Here is a 24,185-nt window from a genome sequence, read left to right on the forward strand (position 1 = left end):
GCAGGGCTGGAAGAAGTTTGATACTGGGGGTAGGGGTTATCCTCCACCGCTTCTGGTCTCGCTCTCTGCTTCCTGTTCTCCACCAGACGCACCAGACGCCCCAGCCACCATGGTTCTGCTCAGGTGTATGAGCCCACCTAATCATGGACATGACTCTTGACACCATGAAGCCAAATCTTTCCTCCCTTAATTATTTCCTGTCAGGCATTCTGTCTATCACAGCCATGCAAGAGGAACTAACGAAAAGTACGGCGAAAGCCTTTTTGCAGTCAACGAGAGCCCAGAGCAGGATCTCTCTTCCCCAGGAGGGCACAGGCTCAAAAAAACAGGCGAATGGGAATGCAAGCGGTGGGGTAGCTTGATCCCAGTCCTGGGGAGTGGGTGGGTGGGGGGAGTAGCTGATTTCTTCTTTTACAAACACCGAAAGGCATAGATGGTTTACTTACTATTCAAGATTACCATGAGCACAATGTGATTCTGTGTTTGTCGAAATGTGTCCGTCCCCCCCCACCCCCCAAGTACTTGACTCATCAAACAAGTGTGCATTAGGAAGGTCGCCCGCTCCTTGTCTGCGCAGACCTCCTGGCACCTTCCGGATCTCACACCACAAAGTTTGCAGCACCTTAGGTGGTGTGAAAAATCTCCCAGCAGCCAGGGCCAGCACTCCCTACAGGCCTGTTTCCTGCTGGGGGAGCAGGTGACGGTAACAGCAGGGGGAGGGGCCCAGGTCACGCAGAAAGAATTGGGCAATTCAGGTCACTGCCCTGGAACAGCACCACTCCTTATCTTGAGACGGCTCACTGGGGCACACGGCCATGTGGACAAGATCGGAACGGGCGCTCCCAGACCCCATCCTCTGAGAAGGCTGTCTGCCTTCCACTCTCTGCAAGGGACACAAAAGCCCAGGCTGCGGCTCCTCTTGGCACTGCACATTGAACCGAGACCCTGAAGAGTAAGATCAAGTCAGGAGAGGCCACGGATTGAACGAGTGAGGCATCTCTAAAGTGAAGAAGCATCGTCATAAAGAAACAGAGACTGCCAACATGGGGTGGCTCAATGCTGCGGGTTTAAAGGTGACCCAAGGGCGATGTGTGCTCTGCTTTAGGCTGGGATGGGCACATCGTCGTCCCCTAAAGGAGTGCTCCCCGACACAAGCACACCCTCCTTTTGCTCAATTTGCTAATTATAGTTTATTCAAAAACACAAGCATGCCTCTTGGCTCTGCTCTTTTCCTTTCCGTCCATTTTCTCTGCAGCTTTCCCCAGGAGATGCTCGGAAGAACCTGCCCTACACCGCCTTCCTCTCTGCCAGAGGCTCACGACTCCCCCCTCGTCCCCCGCCCCCTTTCTTGCCACTTCTCAGTCCAGGTCCTTTGGTTCTCCAGACACTGTCCTTCCCTGTGTCCTGGTGCCAGGGCGGGAGAGGACAGGGATGGGCGGAGTTAGGGCTGGTACCAGCTCCTATTGGAGGATGCTGGGGGCTGGTACCAGCTCCTATTGGAGGATGCCAGGATGCTTTTCATTTACTCTTCTGGAACTTTCTGGAGACATTGCCCCCTCCCTCCCGGCCACTCCTCTTCTACCTCCTATATACCTCCCACCCCCATTTGCCCCCTCTTCCTGGGTGATACCACCCGTTTCCAGCCTCGAGCACCAGATGCACATCGATGCCCGACGGAAACAATTTCCTTACTTCCCATGTGACCTCTTGGGGAGCTTTGGCTCCTTCTGCCCACCGTCCTCACGACAGCCTTTAAGGAGACTCAACAAGTGACCCATTTTCCTGGCTCTCATTCCCATGACGATTCTCTTCCTGAAACTCATACTCCAGCGAACACAGTCATGGGGCTGGTAAATGGGGGTTCCGTCCCATCCTCCCCCTTTCCAGCTCCTATCAGCCAATCTGAATGGCTAATCTTAAGGATGCCAGAGCCCCGCCCTCAGCTTGCTCCCTCCTAGTGGCAAGTGGATTGTTTCCTCACCATTGAGCTTCCAGCTGGCCTCCCGCTGTCCATTTCTGTCCATTTCTGTCTTCTATCCCCCAAACGGCCACTGTGACCTTATTTTTTTGGTTTTTCGAGACAGGGTTTCTCTGTATAGCTTTGCGCCTTTCCTGGATCTCGCTCTGTAGACCAGGCTGGCCTCGAACTCACAAAGATCCACCTGGCTCTGCCTCCCTAGTGCTGGGATTAAAGGTGTGCACCGCCACTGCCTGGCCTACCATGACCTTATAAAGTGAGCTTTTCTTATCTGGAAGAGCAAGCACCCCCCAAGCTTCCTTCTCCAAAGTCTCTCAACTTCTCTTATTATTTTAAAGATTTTATTTTTATATGTATATATGAGTTTATGTGTACCACATGTGGGCAATGGCCACAGGGGCCAGAAGAGGGTGTTGATTCCCTGGAATTGGAGTTACAAGCGGTTATGAAGTGCCCCACATGGGTGCTTGGAATCGAACCTGCGTCTTCTGAACGAGCAGTAGGTGCTGCTATTCTTTGACCCATCACACCAGCCCCTATTTACTATTTTAAGACCAACTCTAGAAGCAAAACATTAAAAAAAAAAAAAAAAAAAAAAATCAGGCCTGGCGGTGGTGGCACATGCCTTTAATCTCAGCACTTGGGAGGCAGAGGCAGGAGGACCTTAGTGAGTTCGAGGCCAGCCTGGGCTACAAAGAGAGCACCAGGACAGCCAGAAATGTTGCACAGAGAAACCCTGTCTCGAAAAACAAGAAGCAAAACAACAACAACAAAAATCAGTGATAAACCAACTCAGTCCAAAGACCCATTCATTGACACACCACCCTAACCCTCTTCTACTAAATTCTAGATTAGGAATTACTGAAGTCTTAGTTGAAACTTATCTCTTTATGCATGAAGTGGAAGCATGGGGGAATTCTCTCTCCTTTACAAAGGATACTTTTTCTTTTAGATGTCATTCAACTTCATTGCTTTCTTGTGTTTTTTCTCTGGTGTACCTGGGTTGAGCTCCCAGGAGTAGTGGCAGGTGGGCAGGGCAGGAAGGAGGCCCGGGCCTTTGCTCTTACCTCCCTGAGGCACGTGTAGATGGGGCACACCAGCACTCGGAAGGGCTCGCCGGTGCTGCTCCGCATGGTGCCGAACACCTCGCACAGGAAGGTGATGAAGCCCAGCCAGCGCTCCACATCCTGTCGCTGAAGCTCCTCGCGCACAGTGAAGTCCTTCTGCAGAGGCACAAGAGACCACGTCAGCCTCACCGGGGCTGGGAGGGGTCCAGGCAACACCAGCTGGACCACAGCACCTATGGTCCAAGAGCTGGTCCTGTGTTCAAATGAGGACAGAAGCGACCCTGCCTTGTATCCATGGCATCACACTTCTGGTTACCCTGGGCTGGGGCTTGGCTTTTCTTCCTCTGAGAGTTGCTCAGCCTTGGTTACCTTCCTCCTTCCCAGATGTCCCTCAGCCTTGCCTGGAAGATCCCAAGACTACAGACTGGGAAGGTATGGTGGTGTTCGAGGTGTATGTATGCTGGAAGGGGTAGGCAATGACACCTTTCTCAGATTCATTACCTCCCAGTTCAATTGTTGAAATCGTCTCCTTTGACTCTCAAATCATCATCATCCTCCCAGGGAGTTATGGAGGATGCTGCTCGTTCTCACAGATCAGCAGTCCACCACTGAGGCCCATTTCAGCCTCCTGCCCACAACTACCCTGGCAGATAATAGGGAAATGTTATCTATCTATCTATCTATCTATCTATCTATCTATCTATCTATCTATCTATCTATCTATCTGTGTGTGTGCTTGATGTGGGTGTGGGTGCCACAGTGTGGAGGTCAGAGGACAACTGTGCAGAGTCAGTTCTCTGCAAAACATGGGTTTGGGGGGATCAAACTCAGGTCATCAGGCTTTCATGGCAAGTGTTGAGCCATCTTGTCCATGCTACAGGAAAATCTAAAGTCTGCATTCACCCATCCATCATCCATCCATCCATCCATCCATCCATCCATCCATCCATCATCCATCCATCCATCCATCCATCCATCCATCCATCCATCCATCCATCCATCTTAATATTATTGTGCTAGGTGCCAGGTAGTATACAAACAGCTAGGGTAAAGCGCATTCACCCTGAGCTATTGGCACAAGCGAGATCGGTCAATCGCCATCAGAAGATTCTAGAAAAGTGACTATGGGAGCTCAGAAGTAAGAGTATTCACAACTGAACATTAGAGCCTGGGTGAAGCCTAGGAGTCTGAGATGCAGACAAGGGCCTAGGACAGTCAGGTGAGGGACTGGAATGGGCAGAAGAGCAGAAATTGCCAAGTGCTGGGGAGGGAGACACAGGGAGTCAATAGCTGACACAGGAGTCTCAGCTGTGTGAGATGAAAAAGTTGTAGAGAGTTCTTGCACAACAAGGTGTACTTAACATTTTACATTGGCAAGTGGCACAGTTGGGATGGTTGAATCGGTACAATTTATACCATTTTATTAAAAGTAAAAAATTAAACCTTTCTTGAATGGGTATTTCAGCCAACAAAATATATGCCTCAGTTCTGAGGGAAATCAAGGTAGAGGAGGACAGGAAGGTGAAACTGAAATTGAAACCAGGCAGACTTAATGAAGTTAAGACAAAATAAGTCAGTAAAAGGTTGTTTTTAAAGAGTGAATCAAAAGCCAGGAATACTTTTTGGAAGAGAAGATATTTAATTTTTATTTTTAAAATTCATTTTGGCTCAATTCTAATTTTTTAATGCAACCTAAATGGTAATTTTATAGTAGTAGTTAGCTAATAATACAAAATTAAATTAAGAAAGACTGGTTAAGACTGTGAGACGGGAACCAAAGACTGGAAAGCAAACATCACTTCCTAATTTATACCGTAAGGATTTCATGTCATTACTCTTCCTCAGCTTGATTATCAGAGAAATACAAGTAAAAGTATGCCTTGAAGAATACTTCAACTGATGGTCCTCAGCTGAGGCTCCTTCCTCTCTGATGACTCTAGCTTGTGGCAAGTTGACATAGAAAACTCGTCAGTACAACTGACCCCTCGTTAACTTGACACACAAACATGTCATATTAACCCATGACCTTCCTTTCTTTTTCATCCCCAAGATTGCACGTTGAGAACACAAATAATTTTAAAAGTCCCACAGTCTTTACAAATTCTAGCACATTAAAATCTTAGTAACCGATCTCTTTTAAAATCCAAGTCTCTCAACTGTGGTCTCCAGTAAAATATGTTCTTACTTCAAGAAGAAAAATCAGGGCACAATCAAGGCAAAACAATTCCGTCTAATGTGAGAGATCCACTCACAATGTTCTGGGCTCCTCCAAGGGGCTTGGGTCACTTCTCTGGCTCTGCCCTCTACAGCACACACAGCTTGTCTAGGCCCCAGCTGGCTCCGTTCCACATCTGTTGCTGTTCTTGGTGGTCATCCATGGTAGTGGTATCTCCAAAATGTTGGGCTCCCTTGCTGCCGCTAGACTGCACCTTCACCAATGGCCTTTCCTGGATTCTCACAGTGCCAAGCCTCAGCTGCTCTCCATGACCCCTTCATGTCTTCAAAACCAGTACCACCTGGGTGACGCTTACACATTACCAAGTCCAGCTGCCAATATGAGGTACAACCTTGGCCGCCTCTGGAACACAGTGTTTCTCTGGGCTCTCAAGAAACACTTCCCAGAAGATTTCACCTCAGTGATGCTGGTCTCTCTCTCTCTGTCTTTGTTTTTCTCTCTTTTTAAAAAGATTTAAGTGTTCTATCTGCATGTATGCCTGCAGGCCAGAAAAGGGGATCTGATCTCATTACAGATAATTGTGAGCCACCATGTGGTTGCTGGGAATTGAATTCAAGACCTCTAGGAAGAGCAGCCAGTGCTCTTAACTTCTGAGCCATCTTTCCAGCCCCCAGGATTCTGGTCTCTTCTTAATCACTGCTAACTCCAGCTGACCAGCATCAATTGTCTCAGTAACATAAACGTTTCTCTTTAGTAGTTCTGATGTCTTGTTAATTACAGCTGATTCTTCAGCCCCAGCTAACCAGAACCACAGGATCTTAATTCAAAATAATAACCCCAATAGTCTTTAAACTTCCCTCTGAAACTTCACAAGCCAGGCCTCCATCTTCTGCACTGCTCTCAACATTCTTATCTTCCAAGCTCCCACAGAACATCCCACTGAGGTCTCAATACTCAATGGCTCTTCTAGCCCCAAGTTCCAAAGTCCTTCCATAATCCCCTAAAAAACATGATCAGGTCTGTCACAGCAATTACCCCCACTGCACTGGTATCAATTTGTCTTAGGGTTTCTATTGCTTCGATGAAACACCATAGCCAAAAAAGCAAGTTGGAGAGAAGGATTAATTAGATTTACACTTCAGGATTGCTGTTCATCACTGAAGGAAGTCAGGACAGGAACCCAAACAGGGCAAGATCCTGGACACAGGAGCTGATGCAGAGACCATGGAGGAGTGCTGCTTACTGACTTGCTTCCATGACTTGCTCAGTCCATGTTTTTATAGAGCCTAGGACCAACAATCGAAGGATGGCACCATTTACCATGGGCTGGGCCCTCCCCTTTGATCAGTAAATGAGAAAATGCCTTTCAGCTGGATCTCATGGAGGCCTTTTCTCAACTGAGGCTCCTTCTTCTCTGATGACTCTAGCTTGTGTCTGGTGGACATATAAACCAGCCAGTGCATCTCTCAGCTTCACGGGCACCTTCACCCACATGGACATATTCACATTTAGGCACATGCACATAAAATTTAAAAAAAGGTTGGGTATATGCTAACATTTTGGATATATTAGGTTAAGTAGAACATATAATTACATTTAAAATTATGTGAGTGGGTTGCATTGTATTTCTAGCAGAGTTATCCAAAAACTCAACTCAAAAAAATCAGAAAACCATCACCAGCTAAAGAAATACAGGAAAGAACACAATATAGATAAGACTGGAAATTAACTAGAAAATAAGAAAGGAAATTACATCTAAAAGCAAGAAGGAAGAATTAGAAAACATTTCAATATTGAAAACAAATATGAAAGAGGTAAGGCATGACAAAAATTATGACCATGTTAAGTTGTAAAACACGGTGAAATAAATAATGTTTCAGAAAAATAAATATCATTAAACCTTACTAAAAAAGAAAGAGATCAAAGCCAGAAGAGATGAAAAGACATGAAACAAAATGAAGTTATGAAAGAATTGCCCTTATAGGGAGGTCTCTGACGTCATAATTCTTTAATAGGTAAGTTCATCCAAACTTATTAATTAAAAAAATTGAGATAATTGTTGTCATTTGGAAATGGATCCAAAACACAGGAAAAAATGAGCTTGCCAGCCAATCATCTACAACCGAAATCTCCCAGTAAGTTAAAAATAAGGATCGCATCACTGACCTCTCTAATGTGAATGGATGGGGAGGCTCTAAATGAAATGCCAGCAAATAGATCCATTATAACCAAGTAGACTTTCATCCCAGGAAGGCTGCAACGATTCAGCGTCAGGAAATCTATAAATGCAATCTATTACATCAAGGGGTCTGATTGAAAAACAGCAGCGATGCCCATGGGTGGAAGAGCCAGAGAAAATTATTAGATTATATGTATGAAAAACCCAAGAGAACCCTCTAATAAAGATTAATCAGAGTTTAGTAACTAATTAATGAGTATTTAGCTATTAAATTAATATATAAAAGTCAACAGCTTGCTTTCATGACACAATTTACCAGTGAGATGTTTTAATGATCAGAATCTAATTTATTAAATCTTAACATGAACTTTTGTGTGTGTGGCAAGGGCATTGGATGTAGACTCGGGGGGGGGGGGAATGACCCTAAAAGTAATTCGAAAGAATAATAGGGAAAATCACTAGTCAGGACACAACAAAATTGGAAAGGGTTGTATTACTTTTAATTTATTCCAAAGCTTTAATAATTAAAAGGCCATGGGATTGGCGGAGCATGGACAGCTAGATCAGATAGCCCAGACACAAGTTTGGCATCCACAAGGGTTTATCATCTGACCTCCCGAGGGCCACACATCAGAGGCAGAGGATGCAGTATCCACTGGAGTAACACTGCAGCCACAGCTGTCCAATACCAGGCAGAAAAGAGTCTACAGTCTCAATGCACCCTGGACCCGAAGAGGAACTCCAGGTGCAATAAAGAGGCAATTAAGAAAAAGAAAAACTTGAAGAAGGTGAAATGGAGTGAAATCACACTTTGGGGTGGAGAAAGGCGGGCTTTAGGGCGAAGCAACAGAGTTTGCACCCAAACACTTAAGAGGCTACAGGGGTGGGGTGGGGTGGGGCAACAGGCCTTCAGGAAATAGGTCAGAGGGCAATTGCTTTACTATCCAGCAGTGGTTATCAACCTAGGGGTCACATGTCAGATATCCCCCATCTCAGATATTTATATCACGATTCATCACAGCAGCAGAGTTACAGTTATGAAGGAGCAACAAAAATAATTTCGTGGTTGGGGGTCACCGCAAAACGAGGAACTGTATAAAACGGTCGCGTCACTAGGAAGGTCGAGAGCCACTGACATATATATGCAGGATCTTCAAACCTGTAATAGCAGCACCAAGCCCCATCGTGGACCAATGCAGAGGACATTCAAGGAGTGAATTACTGGTCAAGACAAAAACTGCCTATAAATACATGGAAATGGTTGTGCATAGTGGCTCACGCCTATAATTCCTGCAATTCTAAGGCAGAGGCAAAGAGGATTCACCGCAAGTTTTAGATCAGCCTAGGGGTACACAGTGAGATCCTGCCACAAGGAAACCCTCAAAAGTGCACACATTTAATACCAGTTGAAATTAAATGAATGAAAATACATGTTCGCCCATCTGCTTATATCAGCAAAACTTTAACAATGGCAATCATCAGTGCTGGTGAGGATTCAAGTGACAGACATTTGTTGTTTTTGTTTTTGTTTTTTTGAGACAGGGTTTCTCTGTGTAGGCCTGGCTGTCCTGGAACTAGCTCTGTAGACCAGGCTGGCCTCGAACTCAGACATTCACCTGCCTTTGCCTCCTGAGTGCTGGGAGGCACCACCACCCAGCCAGAGACAGGCATTCTTATCCATGGGAAATATACATTTTTCCCGAGAAACCTTAATTAAGCCTTAAGAGTCATCTGGCAATTACACCTCTGGGTTACTATCATAAAAAAATAATGAGAACAGGAAAAATATTCTTAATGGGCCAGTGAGAGGGCTCAGTGAGTAAAGAGGCTTCCCTACAAGTGTGACTATCTGCACTCAATCCCTAGGGTCCACATGGTGGAAGAGCACTGTCTCCTACAAGCTGACCTCTGACCTTCACATACTAGCTAGTACATGCACATGTGCATGCATACACAAAATAAATACAATAAATGTAAATGATATCTCGAAGCAAGCTTAATATACATAAAAATTCAAGAGTCTAACCATCCAACAAGGCAATGGTTAAGTCAGAGATGACCATGCATTCACTGAAACTTGCTTGTCAGCCCACAGGGTGACACACACACCTCTGATCCCAGCATTTAGGATCAGAGGAAGGATGATCCCTGTGAGTTTGAGGCCAAACTAGTCTATATAGTCAGTTCCAGGACAGCCATGATTATAGAAACCCTGTCTTAAAAACCCAAAAAACAAAACAAACAAATAAAACAAAACCCCAAAAACAAAAATAAAACAAAACAAAAAACCAAAAGAAAAAAAAAACTTGTTTGTGAAAAATTTATAAAAGCACAAAAAAATGTTTTTATAATGCTAAATGAAAACAGTGAATCTCAACTGTGTGCACTATACAATCTCATCCACGTATACAGTTTTTTAAAGAACTGTTCACAATGTTTAATATGGTTGCTCCCAAATAGTGGAAATGTGGATGGACTTTATTCTTTCTTTTATTTTATGGACTTTTCTAAATTTCTTCTCATAACCAGGAAAACAGGTACTGACTGTAATGGTTCCCTTCCTTGCTCCCCACACCCCCGCTTTTTTTCTTTTTAAAGTAGGACAGTGGAAGTCTTGGGGTGACTGGCAGCTGGCGCTGACTTCCACCAGATGGGGTGTGAATACGCCTCACCTAGAGGCCGGAGCCTGGCCTATGTCTCCTCCTGACACGTGGTAGAGGTTGCCAGCTTCCCTCCACACAAAGAGCCCTTTTCTGCCAGCTGAAACTGGCCTGTCCTTGGTTCTTGACTCTGCCCCCAACCTCAGCCTGCTGAATCCAAGAACAGCAAGGGGCCTCAGTCCGGGGGCAGTTATTTCAAAGTCTGCTGTTTGGCTCTAGGTTCTCATCTGACGGGCAGGCTCCCTCCCAGTAACCCCTGGTGTCTTTCCCCAAACTTTAAGGCTACCATTTAAGCCCGGTTTCCTGCCTAAAACTATTTATTGACGTACTGCTATTTCCTGCACCAGCCACATCAATAAGCCCTGAAAGCCATTCAGTGTCTCAGGTTTCTCAAGGCATTCTGGGAAATTCTTCCCACTCTGGATAACCACATGAACTCTGGTGTGGTAGAATTCTGTGGCCAAGCCAAAAACAGCTGTGTACAGGCAGAAGGGGAAAAACACAGCTCCCTACCCCCTCGACCCCTGTGGGCAGGCCCGCCACAGCAGGGAGATGCGGCTGGGAGGAGGGGGAGGGGCCTGGCACAAGGACCACAGTGTATTTTTGCACTTCCTGGGGTAGACAGGCAGCCCTGCACCCCGCACACTCACCACCATCCTGGTCTCACTTTTTTTTTTTTTTTTTTAACAACTGACCAAGGGCTATCTGCCCATCCAAATCTGACTTACCCAGTAGGTGATGTGTTTCAGAGAGGTACTGCAACATCATTCCCGCACCCCCACCTCAGGGAGGGGTGGGCTGGGGGTTGGGGAGAAAGTACTCTTTTAGTAACTGCTGGTAGGAAGTTTTTTTTTCCCCTTGTGAAGTTGGGATGGATGTGGGAGAGGTAGGTAATGGGGAGTGTGTGGGGGAGCGGGAGGGGCAACCAGAGGCTGTCCAGTATCCATAGCTCTGCCGTTCTCCCGCAGAATTGGTGGAGGCCAAAAGGAGTTATTTGATAAAATTTTTTATATTGAGAAGAATGAAGACATTTTCAAGTCAAATTCACTCTGTTTTTGTTTATCTGTCTCCAACTTTCTCTTCCTCCTCAGGGAGGCCTCCTCTGACTACCTGCCTATACCCCGCTAGCCCCCTCCTAGGCACTGACATCTGACATGGGGACCTGCACATGTTGCTGATCTGATGACTGCAGGGATCCATGCCTTGCCTCTAGGATGGTGCCGGGCTCATGGGAGGTGTTCAGTCACTGAGTGGGGACCAGACAGACTACTGCTCTGTGATAGGTGACCAGATGTCTCTTCTGTGAGACACCTAGGCTGATGCTCTGCTCGGTTTCTTTCTCTCTTCTTTCTTTTTCTTTCTTTCTTTCTTTCTTTCTTTCTTTCTTTCTTTCTTTCTTTCTTTCTTTCTTTCTTTCTTTCTTTCTTTCTTTCTTTCTTTCTTTCTTCCTCTTCTTCCCTCCTCTCCTCTCCTCTCCTCTCCTCTCCTCTCCTCTCCTCTCCTCTCCTCTCCTCTCCTCTCCTCTCCTTCCTTCCTTCCTTCCTTCCTTCCTTCCTTCCTTCCTTCCTTCCTTCCTTCCTTTTTGGTGTTTTGAGAAAGATTTCTTTGTGTATCCCTGGCTGTCCTGGGACTAGCTCTGTAGACCAGGCTGTCCTCGAACTCACAGAGATCCACCAGCCTGGGCATCCAGAGTTCCAGGATTAAAGGTGTGCACCACCACCTCCTAGCTTGATGCTCTTCTTCTTCATCCAAGATTTGAGATCAGAAAGGGAGGACGTGTACGAGCTCATCTTTTCCCTTCTGTATGGCTTTCACTTCCCTCGTTTTTTGTCACCATCTGTGGGGCACCTTGCACTAGGGACGACTCACAGTACATTTCACTTTTGTGGGTCATATTTTTGACATTTGCTGTTCCTTCGCCTCATCTTAATTTTTCTCCTTTCTTGATATCGCTGCAAATAAGGCCATGCTGTGGTGCCATGGTGTGGTGGGGGCCACCTGTGATTTTTTTTTTTTAATTTTTTTTTTGGCCCAGCTCCTCCCGACTGGAGTTTCTCCTTTGGGATTGGCCCTCCTTGGACCGCTTGTCACATTTGTGTTTCTCTCTTGCCCACACAAACTCCACAATGTCTCCTCATTCCTCTGGCCTATCGCTCAGCCCAGGGCCTGCTGCCTGCACCCAGGAGAAAGCCGCTGTCTCAACCAAGTCATAATCACTGGGGAAGCCCAGGAAAGGAGGCTTTGCCTCAGAGGCCCCAAGGAAGTCTTTTCTTATGTCAGAGGCATCAACAGTAAGGAGGGAAGGGGATCCCCAAGTTTAGGGTTTCTCTGAAATCTATTTGTGATAGTATATCATATCACAAATCAGGTCATTTCTGGCCTCAGAAGACCCCAACTGTTCTATTTCTCATTTCTCCTGGGACTATATCACTTCAGCATCCCAAAGACTTGGGGATGCTAAGCTACTTGAAGTTGATTCGTGTTGACTCAGGACCAAGAAGAACTGATCCACATGATAGGCTCCTGACCTCAGCTGACAATCACTCTTGCCCAGTGTGAGTGAGCAGAGTTGAGGGAGAGAATGGAGTGGTAGGTACTGGCTGCTCTCCCTGGCTTATGGAAGAGAAGCGGGGGATGGGGAACCTAGCTTGGCTACCAGGCAGATCTCTGCTCTTTTTCACACCTACACAGGGAAACGCGGAGTAGGGCTCCTCAGTGCTTACTGCAGGTCTGACCAGGTCAGCCTGACCTCTTGGGATCAAGGAGTCCCATGTGCAATGCATCTGGCACACAGTAGGCTTTTAACAAGTGGCAGAGACCTCTGGGAGTAGTCTCGTGCATCATCCTGGTCACCAAAGCCCGTCCTAGACCTTGATGTCTCCTACTTCTGCCAGGCTCCAGTCAAGGGATGCCACTGCTGGGCTAGACTAGCTGACCACCATGGCTACCTCCTGAATCTGGATGCTAGTCCTGGCTTAATCTTGCTGGGGACTTTGAGGCCAAATCTGGCCAGGAGGCCACAGTATGTAGCTTGGGCTCTGGCAGTCATCTACCGTGTTCTCTATTGTGTCTGAGGGAGGAGGTGTCCCAGATGACTGTGTGAACAAAGGATTGTGGCCTCTGCCAAGGACTGGTTGCTTGCCTTGGGTGTCTGATATATTAGCCCCAAGCCACTGGCTGGGTATATCATTTCTTACCATAAAACCTGGCTCTTTCTCCACTATCCTTGACCTTCTGGTCCATGACCCACACCCACACAGCACCTCCTGATGATTTCAACACTTCACACTGCTCTGAATCAAGACACTTAGGGGTTTCAATTGCCAATTGCCAACAGAAATCTTTCCAAGTGAGCTTGGGCACACAGGGCTTCAGTGGGGTTTCCACGAGAGGGCCCCAAGGGCACAGTCGCAGGGATCACAGGGCCCAGACACAATGCCAAGACCTGGCCTTCCCCTCACTGCCTGCTTCGACCCAGCTTCTTAGTCACTATGCCTGCTACATGGTTTCTACTATAAATGGCTGCCTCTCGACAACACAGCCAAAGTGGCTTCTAGCAGTTCCTAGTGCCTTTTACAAGGATGTGAGCCCAAAGGAAGACAGAGCCTGTCTTTCTAATAGCCAGTCCCCAAACCTTGGACTGGGGTTGCAACTGGTCCCTGCTTGTCACACGGCCCTCCTTCAGACCAATCACTGTGAATATGGAGCCACTGACTGGTCAGCCCTAGGTCATACAGCCTTTTGGGGTAGGGGACAAAGTGGTCATATGACCTAGGTCATACAGCCTTTTTTGTGTAGGTCTACAGGGTGCCTATAGACACCTGGTTAAAAGACAGAGACAATAATACCACTGCAAACATCGACCCCATCAGGTAGCTGGCAACGTGTGCCTCCAACTCTCCTGAACATCATATCAAAACCTCTACCTGCTGGTGTGATTGTGAGAGAGAGAAGGCCATAAGGATGATCTTGAATCTGTTCTAATTAACAGATATGAAAAACACGGCCCACATGTGTAGCCAGAAGTATCTCGGGTCCCACCCGGCCCCCCAGACAGACACCCCACAACCCACGTGCTCCTTTAACAACTGGAGACATTCTCTGTGACTGATGGATCCTGGTACTAAGATTGTGACTATTTCTGCCCCCCAGCACTTGCCTCCAGGGCCAGGACACACACCGGTGCCTGGGAACTGCCACCAGCCCCTGCCAGATGAATCTAGATCACTCTGGAGACCTCTCCAATTGTCCTGGGCTGTGAGCACCCAGACTATTTCAGTTGGTGAAATCAGGTCAGCTAGCCTGGGCCCTGCCGAAGAAGACCGCAGCAGGGCGGGGGAGTGGTGCTGGGTGCTGGGGTGCGGCAGCGGGAGAAGCCGAAGCCGCGCCGCCGGGCTGATTCAGTGGGAATTCTGTCTCACACTTACGCAGGCGTGAAGCCTCACTCGCAGGCAAGGGGAGCCAGCACCTGCTGTGGTTGCGGCCTTGAGAAGCCCTCAGCAGGGCTGGAAGTTTTCCTTTCAGCTGAACAGGAAGAGGGGCTGAGCTGTCTGAATACCTTGGTATCCACTCCGCTAAGGCGACACCTGCCTCAGCCTCAGGGAAGACACAGGTGTAGGCTGCCAGCTCAGGGCAGAGAGGGCTGAAGCCCACAGAGTAGGGGGGCACCTGCCACACTGCCAGTCCATGGTGGATGTGACTGTCCTACTGTGTGCATTCTTTTTTTTTTTTTTTTTCAAGAGACAGGGTTTCTCTATGTAGCCCTGGCTGTCCTGGAATTTGCTCTGTAGACCAGGCTGGCCTCAAACTCAGAGATTCACCCCTCTGCCTCCCGAGTGCTGGGATTAAAGGTGTGTGTCATCAATGCCTGGCTCTGTGTACATTCTTATGGAGCCCTACCCATGTTTAGCTGGCTCTACCACTTGGCATCTCACTGGGGGGGGGGGGGGGCGGGCAGCTACCTGGGTCTGACCACTGTCTGAGGTACGCAGGATGGAAGCCTGGATCTGCCTTCTGCCCCTCGCTCTTTCTACTCCTTGAGGTATACTTTAAAACAGGCCTTCTCATGAACATGGCGGTAGTCTACCTCCATCCTGTTCTTCCCTCCAGGTTCCTTGAAGAAAGGGCCGGGTTGCTGTCTCTAGAATCACGATTCCTCCCTCTTGGGCTCCCATTTTGCCAGGAGACTGGCCAACAGCCCAGGGACAGGTGTTTATTGGGGCCTAGGCTAAACAGGTGAGTTGACCTTCCTGCCAAATTCTCTGTGGGGAGCGTGTGTGTGTGTGTGTGTGTGTGTGTGTGTGTGTGTGTGTGTGTGTGTGTGTCTGAGGAGCAAGCCAATTACAAAATAAAGACAAAGCTGGCCAATCGCTGTCTGTGCTTCTACATTCTCATCTGTATGACGGGAAGCTTGTATCCCAAGACGATGAGGCGGTGGAGTGATGTGACCCCCCCTCTGAAAACAGAATTGTGACAATACCCATATTTTTTAATGTGAGAAACTGAATTAGGCAGCAACCAAATGTGGACAGAACTTTCTGTACGAGACATTTTGAGTCGGGTGGGAATCCAGCTTCTCCAACTCCCTTAGGCCTTCCTAGAGTTTTCTCTCAGAGGTCAACGTGCACCAGGTTTTACGCAAGGGCTGGACCTCCAACCCCAGGGAGGGATGTTACCTGGGAACCTGCTGCCCTTCTAGGCCACAGGCCATGCCTGCCCTGGGAGCCACTGGGAACTGAAGGACTTCAGAAATCTTTTCAGTGCAGCCCAATTACTGCTGAAACTGTCCAGAGGGCTAGTGGTAAAAATAGATGATTATACAGGCGTTATTAAACTATTTATAGAATTTGAGAAAACCCCTTGTAATGCTCATGAAAAGATTTGGCGTATACTGGGAATTCCAGAATGACTCAGTCTTTAGTCCAAATCCACCCGTGACATTAAACTCTACCGCAAATGAAGTCTTCAAAAGTCACGCTAAGAGTTGCAAGGCATTATCCCTTGATGAAGCTCCAAGGGAAGTATACACATCTTTGTATCAAGCCATATCCCAGAATGTTTCCTGGGCGACAGTTAAGCAACAGGCATGGATGAGGCGCACAGAGGAACAGCTGGGAAGAGGAAGAAGCCCACAAAATCTAGCAGGCCCGGGGAGGGCCAACATTTGCATCTGTGAACTGGGGGTGTTGCTTTGTGTTTGTGGATGTCAGTTGCGCCTCAGGAGGCTAGGGACACGGAAAGCATAGGTGTGCCGGCACAGTCTTCGAAGACACAGGAGATCATGTTTGTACTGGTTCCATCTGAGCGGTCTTCTTCTGCTGCTACAGGCCACGTGTACATTTGCTCCTACTCAACTGGACTTGGGAATGTTTTGCTCTGTGCAGCCTGGCGGGGTTGGAGTGCACACAAGGGAGTGAGTACTCAGGCCAGCCAGATGAGGTATGGGTTCTAGCCTGGAAACCAGAGAGACTCTCATGTGATTCCCAAGGAGTCACATGACATGGAAGGGTAGTTGGTGGGTAGAATCATAATTCTCGGTTTCCAGACTCTCGGATCCCAGAGGCTGGAGGATCTGTTTCACCGGGCTGAGCATACACCCTAGACTGAATTTGGAAAATACTACTGGTGGGGGAAAAAAAAAAGCATGCAAACCACTGGTGTGTCAAAATACATACTAGAGCCTGAAAGCCAAGCAGGCCTGGAAGAGACTCCTCCTCTGACTCCCATGAGTTTTTGAACCTAGTCTCCTAGGCCTTGTGTGAAAAACAGAATGTTCACCTCCCCCCTGCCCCCATATCCATTGAAACATTTTATCCTTCAAGGATGCTCCTTAAAGAGGAAGGTTACAGCTCAATTGGGCTTCAGGAAGTTCCTGAAACTGACCAGATTAGCTTCACTAGGCTCTTCCCTGCCAGAGTAAGCAACAAGAGCTCCCTGAGACTGAACAGAGCTGTGAAGACGACTCTGAGACCAGACCAGCTGCCCTGAAGAAGCAGAAACCAGCTGAGCCACCTGGACAGGACCCTTTCCAACCTGCTGAGCTGCCTGCAGGCTGTGCAGTGTGCTCCAGGTTCCCAGCTTTGTGAGCTGTCTGTTACCCATGCTGGAGTGGGCTTCGTTGATGCAGCTGTGAGTCATTTCTGCTCCTGTAAGTAACCCCTCACCCACGTTCCTGTAAGTAACCCCAATAAAACCCACTGATTCACCCAGTTGGACTTCAGTGGTATCTGTACTTTGGTCTGTCATGGACTCCCTATCTGGGGTAAGTAGATGTGTGTGTTGTGTCTCCCCAGGAAAATTCTGTCACACAACAGAGCAACAGAGGCAGACATGGAGAGGATGAAAAATCACTGGCTAGGTATGGCAGGAGTGATGTTAGGTCTGCAGAAGGTCAGAATAGCACATGGTTGCTGATACTGGCGATGTAAGGTACAGGGCCAGCTAGAGATAGAGGTGGGGTTAGCATTAGTTTTCGCATGCATCTCATTGGCTAAGCTTGAAGTCTCCGGCTGTCTTGTTCCTCTTTGCACCTCTCACGTATCTAGCAGAGCAGACCCAGGATAGTGGAGACCTTCAAGAAAATTCTGATGATGGATGTGATCATTGAAATAATGGGAAAGTGGGCTTGTTGCTATGCATTCTGACATGCTGTGGGGCCTTCTCCTTTGGTCCATGAGAAACTGGCTCCATGTAATCTCTGGCCACTTTATTTCCCTCTCACAGCCTCCATCTTCTCTAAGCAGGGCCTTCACTCTTATCACTGCCCTACTCGTTTGCACTGCATAGGGCACAGTATGAAGCCACATGTGTGCTTTTTTATAGACTCAGTGCCTGCCTCCTTCACGGGATCTACAGACTCAAGGCAATCTGATCACTGTTTTATGCACTATACCCATCTAATGTGTAGGAGAACACAGACCCTCAGCAAGCATTATTGCATTTACTGGATGAGTGAATGCAGGGTGTTGGAGCAATGGCAGTCTCAAGGAGGAAATTATTTCTGGATTGAGGGAGGTAATTTTTTGGTCCCTGTACTATAGGATAGGTTTCTTGCTCAGCTTTGGTAAAACATCAGAGAAACACCAGCAAAAAACTAGTTGGTTTTGGCTTTGAGCCATTAAAGATTTGTTTTTTATGTGCATTGGTGTTTTACCTTAATATATGTCTGCATGAGGTACCAGATGCCCTGGAACTGGAATTACAGACAGTTGTGAGCTGCCACAAGGGTGCTGGGAATTGAACCCAGGTCCTCTGTAAGAGCAGCCAGTGCTCTTAACAGCTAACCCATCTCTCCAGTCCAAGAAAAATTTCTTAAGAAAAAGGTGGCTGCTGGGATGGGAAATGTATTCTATGCTTCTTCAGGTTTCTACTTGTAGTGCAGATGGAAGAGAGGCCTCAGTGGGTACCCACATGGAGACCCAAGAAAGAGGGAGGGGGCTCAGAAAGGGGGTGTTGTCCTCACGAAGCAATGTTTCAGTGGAGGGACCAGGAAACATCTTGGGGCAAATTATTCCCCTCCCTGGGCCTCAGTTTGGTTATCCACAAAAAGGGCCATTGGGCTATAATGTGTTGTGAAGAGTGAATAGGGCCACAGATATCAAATCATATTGGGAGGAAAGAAATGCTCAGCAAAGCTGGGTGCGCATCTTTATGGCCAGAGATCACACCTTGCTTACCAGGTTCCTAAATCCCAGCTTGGCTTGGCCTTCTGTGAGGTACACGGCTTAACAGACACAGTGAGCGGACATGTGACCCAGTGCCGCTGGCTGGCACCATTTACTCTCTCCACTCACCACCTGTCCAACCAGGGTGCCTCCTGTCAGGACACACGCTGAGTGGTGAGAGGCTCCATCTGCCTCGGGATCATGCAAGCCTGCCTCAGAGTGGCATTGTCGACACGTAAGGCCAGGTTCACGGTTTTCGGTGGAGAGCTACGCAGTGCCTTGGGGGCCTCTACAAATTCGATGCCAGTCCAGGCTCTGGTCTCACCCCCCTCTGGCACTGGGTTTGCTGGGGACACAACGACACCAGATGAAAACCACTGCCTAGAGACAGACAGCCTTGCATCGCCCTATGACTTGTCCCCTCTAAGACTCACGCTGAACTCTGATGTTATGTCGAGAGTGGGGCCTTGGAGCGCTGGGTGTTATGGGACTGAAGCCCTCCTCACAGGGGTGGTTGGACTTTGTGAGAGCTGCCTGTTAAAGGGGGTCCGCCCTGTACTCTCTTGCCTCATGAGCTCACCTGCCCTGTAGTTTTTCCGTCATCTAACAAGGTAGCATCGAGCCCTCCGCAGATGCCACTGTCCCCTCTTGGACCAGAATCACAAGCTAAATGAATTTCTTCATACATTAGTCTGTTTCATTTTGTTACAGCAATAGAAAGCAGTCAAAGATACACACTCCCACACCCACCTGGGAGGCCATGTCTCGGGACACAGTAAGACCCAGAAGGACTTGAGACACGTTGAGCATCACACCCAATGAGGGAAGTTTAATTAATGCTGGTCCTCCACAGGGGCATCCTGAAAGTGTCCTCAGAAACTCGAGGGCTGCATGTAATATCTACTGGCAATTCTAGTATCTGCACTGTTAGACTGAGCCCCCTGGGAGTAGGTGGAGATCACCTGCCCTGCATTCAACCTAGAGACTGCAACCATTTTCCCTCCTGCATGGGTGGCAGACACTGAATCATGGCTTTCTGGAAGGCAGAAGGCCTTATGGTGATGAGCCCAAAACTGAGAGAGTAAAACGCAAGCCTGGGCTCCGGAACCGACCGTCTGGGTTTAGGTTGTGATGTCAGCGCTGTGAACACATCAGCTGTCACCCCTCCAACTGTATTTTTAAATGTGAACAGCCTCGCATGCTTAGCACTACTCATTTGGGGGTGCTTTGGACAACAGACAATTCAATTGCCTTTACCAGATGATGCTGACAAATGCCTCCCACACCAGTGTCCTCGGATAAAAATAACCGCAACTCCCTCATGGAGCTGTGGAAGAAAGGGACAGGAAGCTGGAGGGATGGGTAGTGTCTGGCACCTTCTGGCCCTGCCTGCCCTTGGTGATGCTGGCTTTGCGGCAGGCAGAGGAAGTGCTGATCCCCACGGCACACTGTGACCGTGGGCAGAGGTCTGGCTAGTCCTTCCATGTGCCACCAGCCCTGCCCGACACAGAGGGCTAACTTCCTCAGTTAGTACCCAGGGACAGGGCACAGAGCACTGGGTGAGCCTGGGCAGGTCACCTGGCCTTGCCGAGCCCCCTCTGCACAGTATTTTATAAGAGGTACCCTGCCACCTCTCACGTGAACTCTGAAAGTCCAATTCCCCATCTTAGAGGGAGACAGGGCAGCTTCAGGCAAACAAGGGCAGGCCTCACTGGGGTGACTGTGGGCCGCCCTCTTGGGGACATTTATCACCTGGGAATGCCACAGCACCTGAGGTCACCCTGCCAAGCATTGCACCATCAGAAGATGGGCTGTTTCTCCATGAAGTTACCAGGCAAACTACAGGATACAGATCCATGACAAGTCACGATGGGTCTGCTCAGAGGATCAGAAACCTGCCCTTCTGGGAGAGAAGCAGGACTCCGGGCAGCGGCCTTGGAAGGGAAGAATCCAGAGGCTTTTGAGTTCCCCTGGGGGAAATGATTATAGAAAGTCTAGGCATCTCCGGGGGCACTTTGGTAAGGACACAATCATTTTCCTCAGGCTGAGCACATCTGGGGCCAGCTGTGATGCAGGACCCCAAGCCACACGTCTCAGTAAGATTAAGGCGCTAACTCCCAAGTCTCCTCATAACAGCAGCCTCGGGGATTTCAGGAGGGACTAACACATACTCCACAAACTGAGCATGTAAACAGGCAATGTGTCCCGCGTAGCTGTGAAGTACACATGTCGGAGTGTGTGGGGGCATGGATACAAAATGCTATCAGATGGTCAGGTGGCCTCTGCCTTGTATTCATGGGGATTAGCTTTCTGCTGTATTGGCTCCAGGCCAGCCTCCTCCTCCACAGACTCTTGGTGATCTAAAATCATACAGCATGGTGAAATGCTTGCCATTTTGGACACTAGGCTGTCATGAGTTGTTTTCCTGACAATCTACAGTTCAACTAACTTACAGCATGGGCGCCATGGTACCTGGCTGAAGGCTGTGGTCACCAGATGGCTTGGCTTTCCCTGACTGAGATGGTCTACAGCTCATGTTTGGGGAGCGGATTCCCATTTCCCACAAACATTCAACTCTTATACAAAGAGATAAGGTTTCTCTTAACAGTCTGAAATAGCTCCTCACATTGAATTCCTCATCATCAAAAGAGAAGGGACCCGTACTAGGTGCAGAACCCGATTCTGGGGACCCAGAAGACAGTGGTCTTGTTTCACTTTCTAGATCAACTCACAGGGACAGAGCCTGGGGAGAACAGACACCTCTTACAAGTCATTTTAAGAAACCAACATCAAGTAAGCTATAACTGAGGGGGACTTCCTCCCCACCAGGCACCTTCATCATGTGGAAGAATTCACACAGGAGTTCTTGAACACAGTCCTGGCTAGAATTACAGTCTTCCCACCTGTGCTAGCTCATGAGGCAGGCTCATGTCTCAAAAACCACAAGTGATCATGACTCTAGGGAACTGTGTCCCTGGAGAAACCAGGTTGGGCAGGGGACTCTGAAGGGGCCTCAGCACCTGAGGAGAACGTCAGTCACCTGCACTCCTGGGTAAGCATCTGTGTTCCAGTGAGCTTTCCACCAAGAACCATGTCATGGTTTCACAGTCTGTCCCTTCTAGGAAAAACCAGCTCTGTCACTGAGGACCACCATAGTGGACCAGTGTCTGCTTCTGGACCATGGCCCCCTCATAAAGTGGCATTACCATCTATTTACACAGAAAGTGAAGGTAAGACTAACCACTTAGGGTTTCCACACCCTTAGAGATTCCCACCCAGGACTGGAGCCAGCTAATCTGGAGTATACACGCATCCCCATCCGTCTCTCCTTCTGTGGATGCTGGTGAATCTGTCTGGTGCTTCTCTCTGTCACGTGCCTCTCTAATGCAATATAGACAAGGAGCCCAGGGGGAAGGAACGTCCTAAGCTGCTGTGTCCTGAGGTCTGCTGAACAATCAGGAAAACCTACAGAGTTTTGACATACTTGGGTCTGACAGGCATCTCCAGAAGGCATCTGCTTCAATCCCACCTGCTTTCAATCATCTTAGGTGCTTTGTAAGGCTGTCCTAGTTTTAAAGCTATTCTGGGATGAGCATCCCCAAACTTCCCTCTGTATTCCTGCTGTCCCGGCATGCACCACGTCAAGAGGTCGACTATGGAAAGGCCCATCACCGTGCTTACCCACAGCCACCTGTCAAAGCCCCAAACCCATCATCTTCTCCTGAACCCCCAATCCTTCCTCTACCTTGGGGAGGCCATTGGAAGCCTGGTTTGTCAGATGGAGTCTTAGTTGAGAGTCTCAGCTTTTCAGTTGTGCATCCCTTAGCTCTGGTATGGAAGCCCCTTGTCCTTCCATCTTGAGACTGTGCCAGATGCATGCCATCCTTGTCCAGGGTGACTTAACACTGCTCAGAGCTCACCTCTGCCTCAATTTTTACTTGGCTGGGAGGGACAAACCAGCCTAAGGAGTGGCTGGGAGTGGAATGGGATAAATGAGGTAGGACAGCCTGGAAGACATCTTTTGGGCTATTCATCAGCAGGACCAAAGGATTACAGGGTGGTCTAGGTCTCAGCTCTCTTCCAGAAAGACAGTGATGTGCGATAAAATCTGCTCTAGAGCAGGAGACAGGCGCAGAAGGGACCCCGATTCAATTTTGCTTGAGTTTTGATCTCTCCCTGCCAGTCCTGTGTGCTCTTGGGTGGCTGGGAGATCCTTTGGGGACCCATCTGTAAGCTGAGTTGAGCAGTATGGTACTGTAGACATCTTCCAGACACTTAACCGTTTCTCTAAAGTACTTTCAATCCCAAACACATGGAATGGTGGGTAGATGTAGTTTAAACTAGGAATTTTGGCCATCCTGAGTAACTCTACTTCTTTTTTTTTCTCAACGTTTGTATTTGTGCAGTGATATCAAAGAAGTATTTGGAAGACATTTCAGGGGAAAGCAAATGAAGGTGAATTTCAACTGGGTTATTTGTTAAAAAATACACTGGAATCTATGGCTTCCCAGCATGCGATCCCCTACCCAGACACAGTCATTGTTCAGCGTTCCTGTAGATGCCCAAACCTTCAAATACTTGTATCGTTTATATAAAATGGCATCATATTCATGATTAACCCATGGCATCCTCCTATATATACTTTAATCATCTCTAGATGACTTAGAATGTCAAATCTAATGCCTACACACCACTTCGTTACAGTATGGCATGTGGAAAATTTAGGTTTTGTGTTTTGGAACATTCTGGAATCTTACATTTTTTTTTCTTTTCTTTTTCTTTTTGCAGTTGGTTGAGCTGTGGAGGCAGACTCAAGGATGTGGAAGGCCAACTGCATTCTGTTCACCGAGATAGTGTCATGGAGGCAGGAAGCATTTTGTCAGAAATGCAGAGGAGAAAATGGAAAGTGGGAGCTAAATACTTAATCGTATTGGTAACCACAGGACAGAAGCCAGAGCTGTAAATGGCCGTGGGGACCGGCCTGAGTTATTTAAAGCCACAGGAGGCAAAGATAGCCCTCGGGCCTATCCTGTGCTCTCGGTCACTTTTCTGGAAGCTGAAATGGAAGCCTCACCAAGGAATGGAATGATAAAAGGACACTCCTTTCCTGTGAAATGTCAAGAGGTTTGGGGCAAGGGGACTCTAGCCTGCCCCTGCTCGTCCCTCTATTGGAGAAGCCTCACTCTGGAAGGGTCTCGAGCTGGCCCCATGTGCCCTCTGCTGGGCCGGTGTGGAAGAAGGTTCTAGGGGGAGATGCGGCTCTTTGCCTCTCATTTCTGCTATGCAGGGTGCAAACAGCATGGTCATCACCCACTTAGTCCTAACTCCCGGCGACAGAGACACCGCTCCAGTGTCAGTCCAGGGGTTTTCTCGCTAGCCATTGCCCTCCGGGATCACACGGCCAGGCTTTTGGCTTTAAATGTCACCCGATGGTGTCTGGGGTCTGTTCCTACCAGACCACA

General features: G+C 48.2%; 1 protein-coding gene across 9 annotated transcripts in view; it reads right to left on the minus strand.

Moving 5' to 3' along the window:
- Ctif (cap binding complex dependent translation initiation factor) overlaps nt 1-24,185 on the minus strand; it is a 271,536-nt gene that overhangs the window by 38,529 nt on the left and 208,822 nt on the right. For all 9 annotated transcript variants that reach the window (XM_076555521.1, XM_015992666.3, XM_006973835.4 and 6 more), the window contains one exon: nt 3,046-3,201. In XM_076555521.1, the coding sequence (XP_076411636.1) occupies nt 3,046-3,201 (156 nt within the window). The remainder of the gene's footprint in view (nt 1-3,045; nt 3,202-24,185) is intronic.

The sequence above is a fragment of the Peromyscus maniculatus genome, chromosome 19 (genome assembly GCF_049852395.1).
Source record: "Peromyscus maniculatus bairdii isolate BWxNUB_F1_BW_parent chromosome 19, HU_Pman_BW_mat_3.1, whole genome shotgun sequence".
Lineage (NCBI taxonomy): Eukaryota > Metazoa > Chordata > Mammalia > Rodentia > Cricetidae > Peromyscus > Peromyscus maniculatus.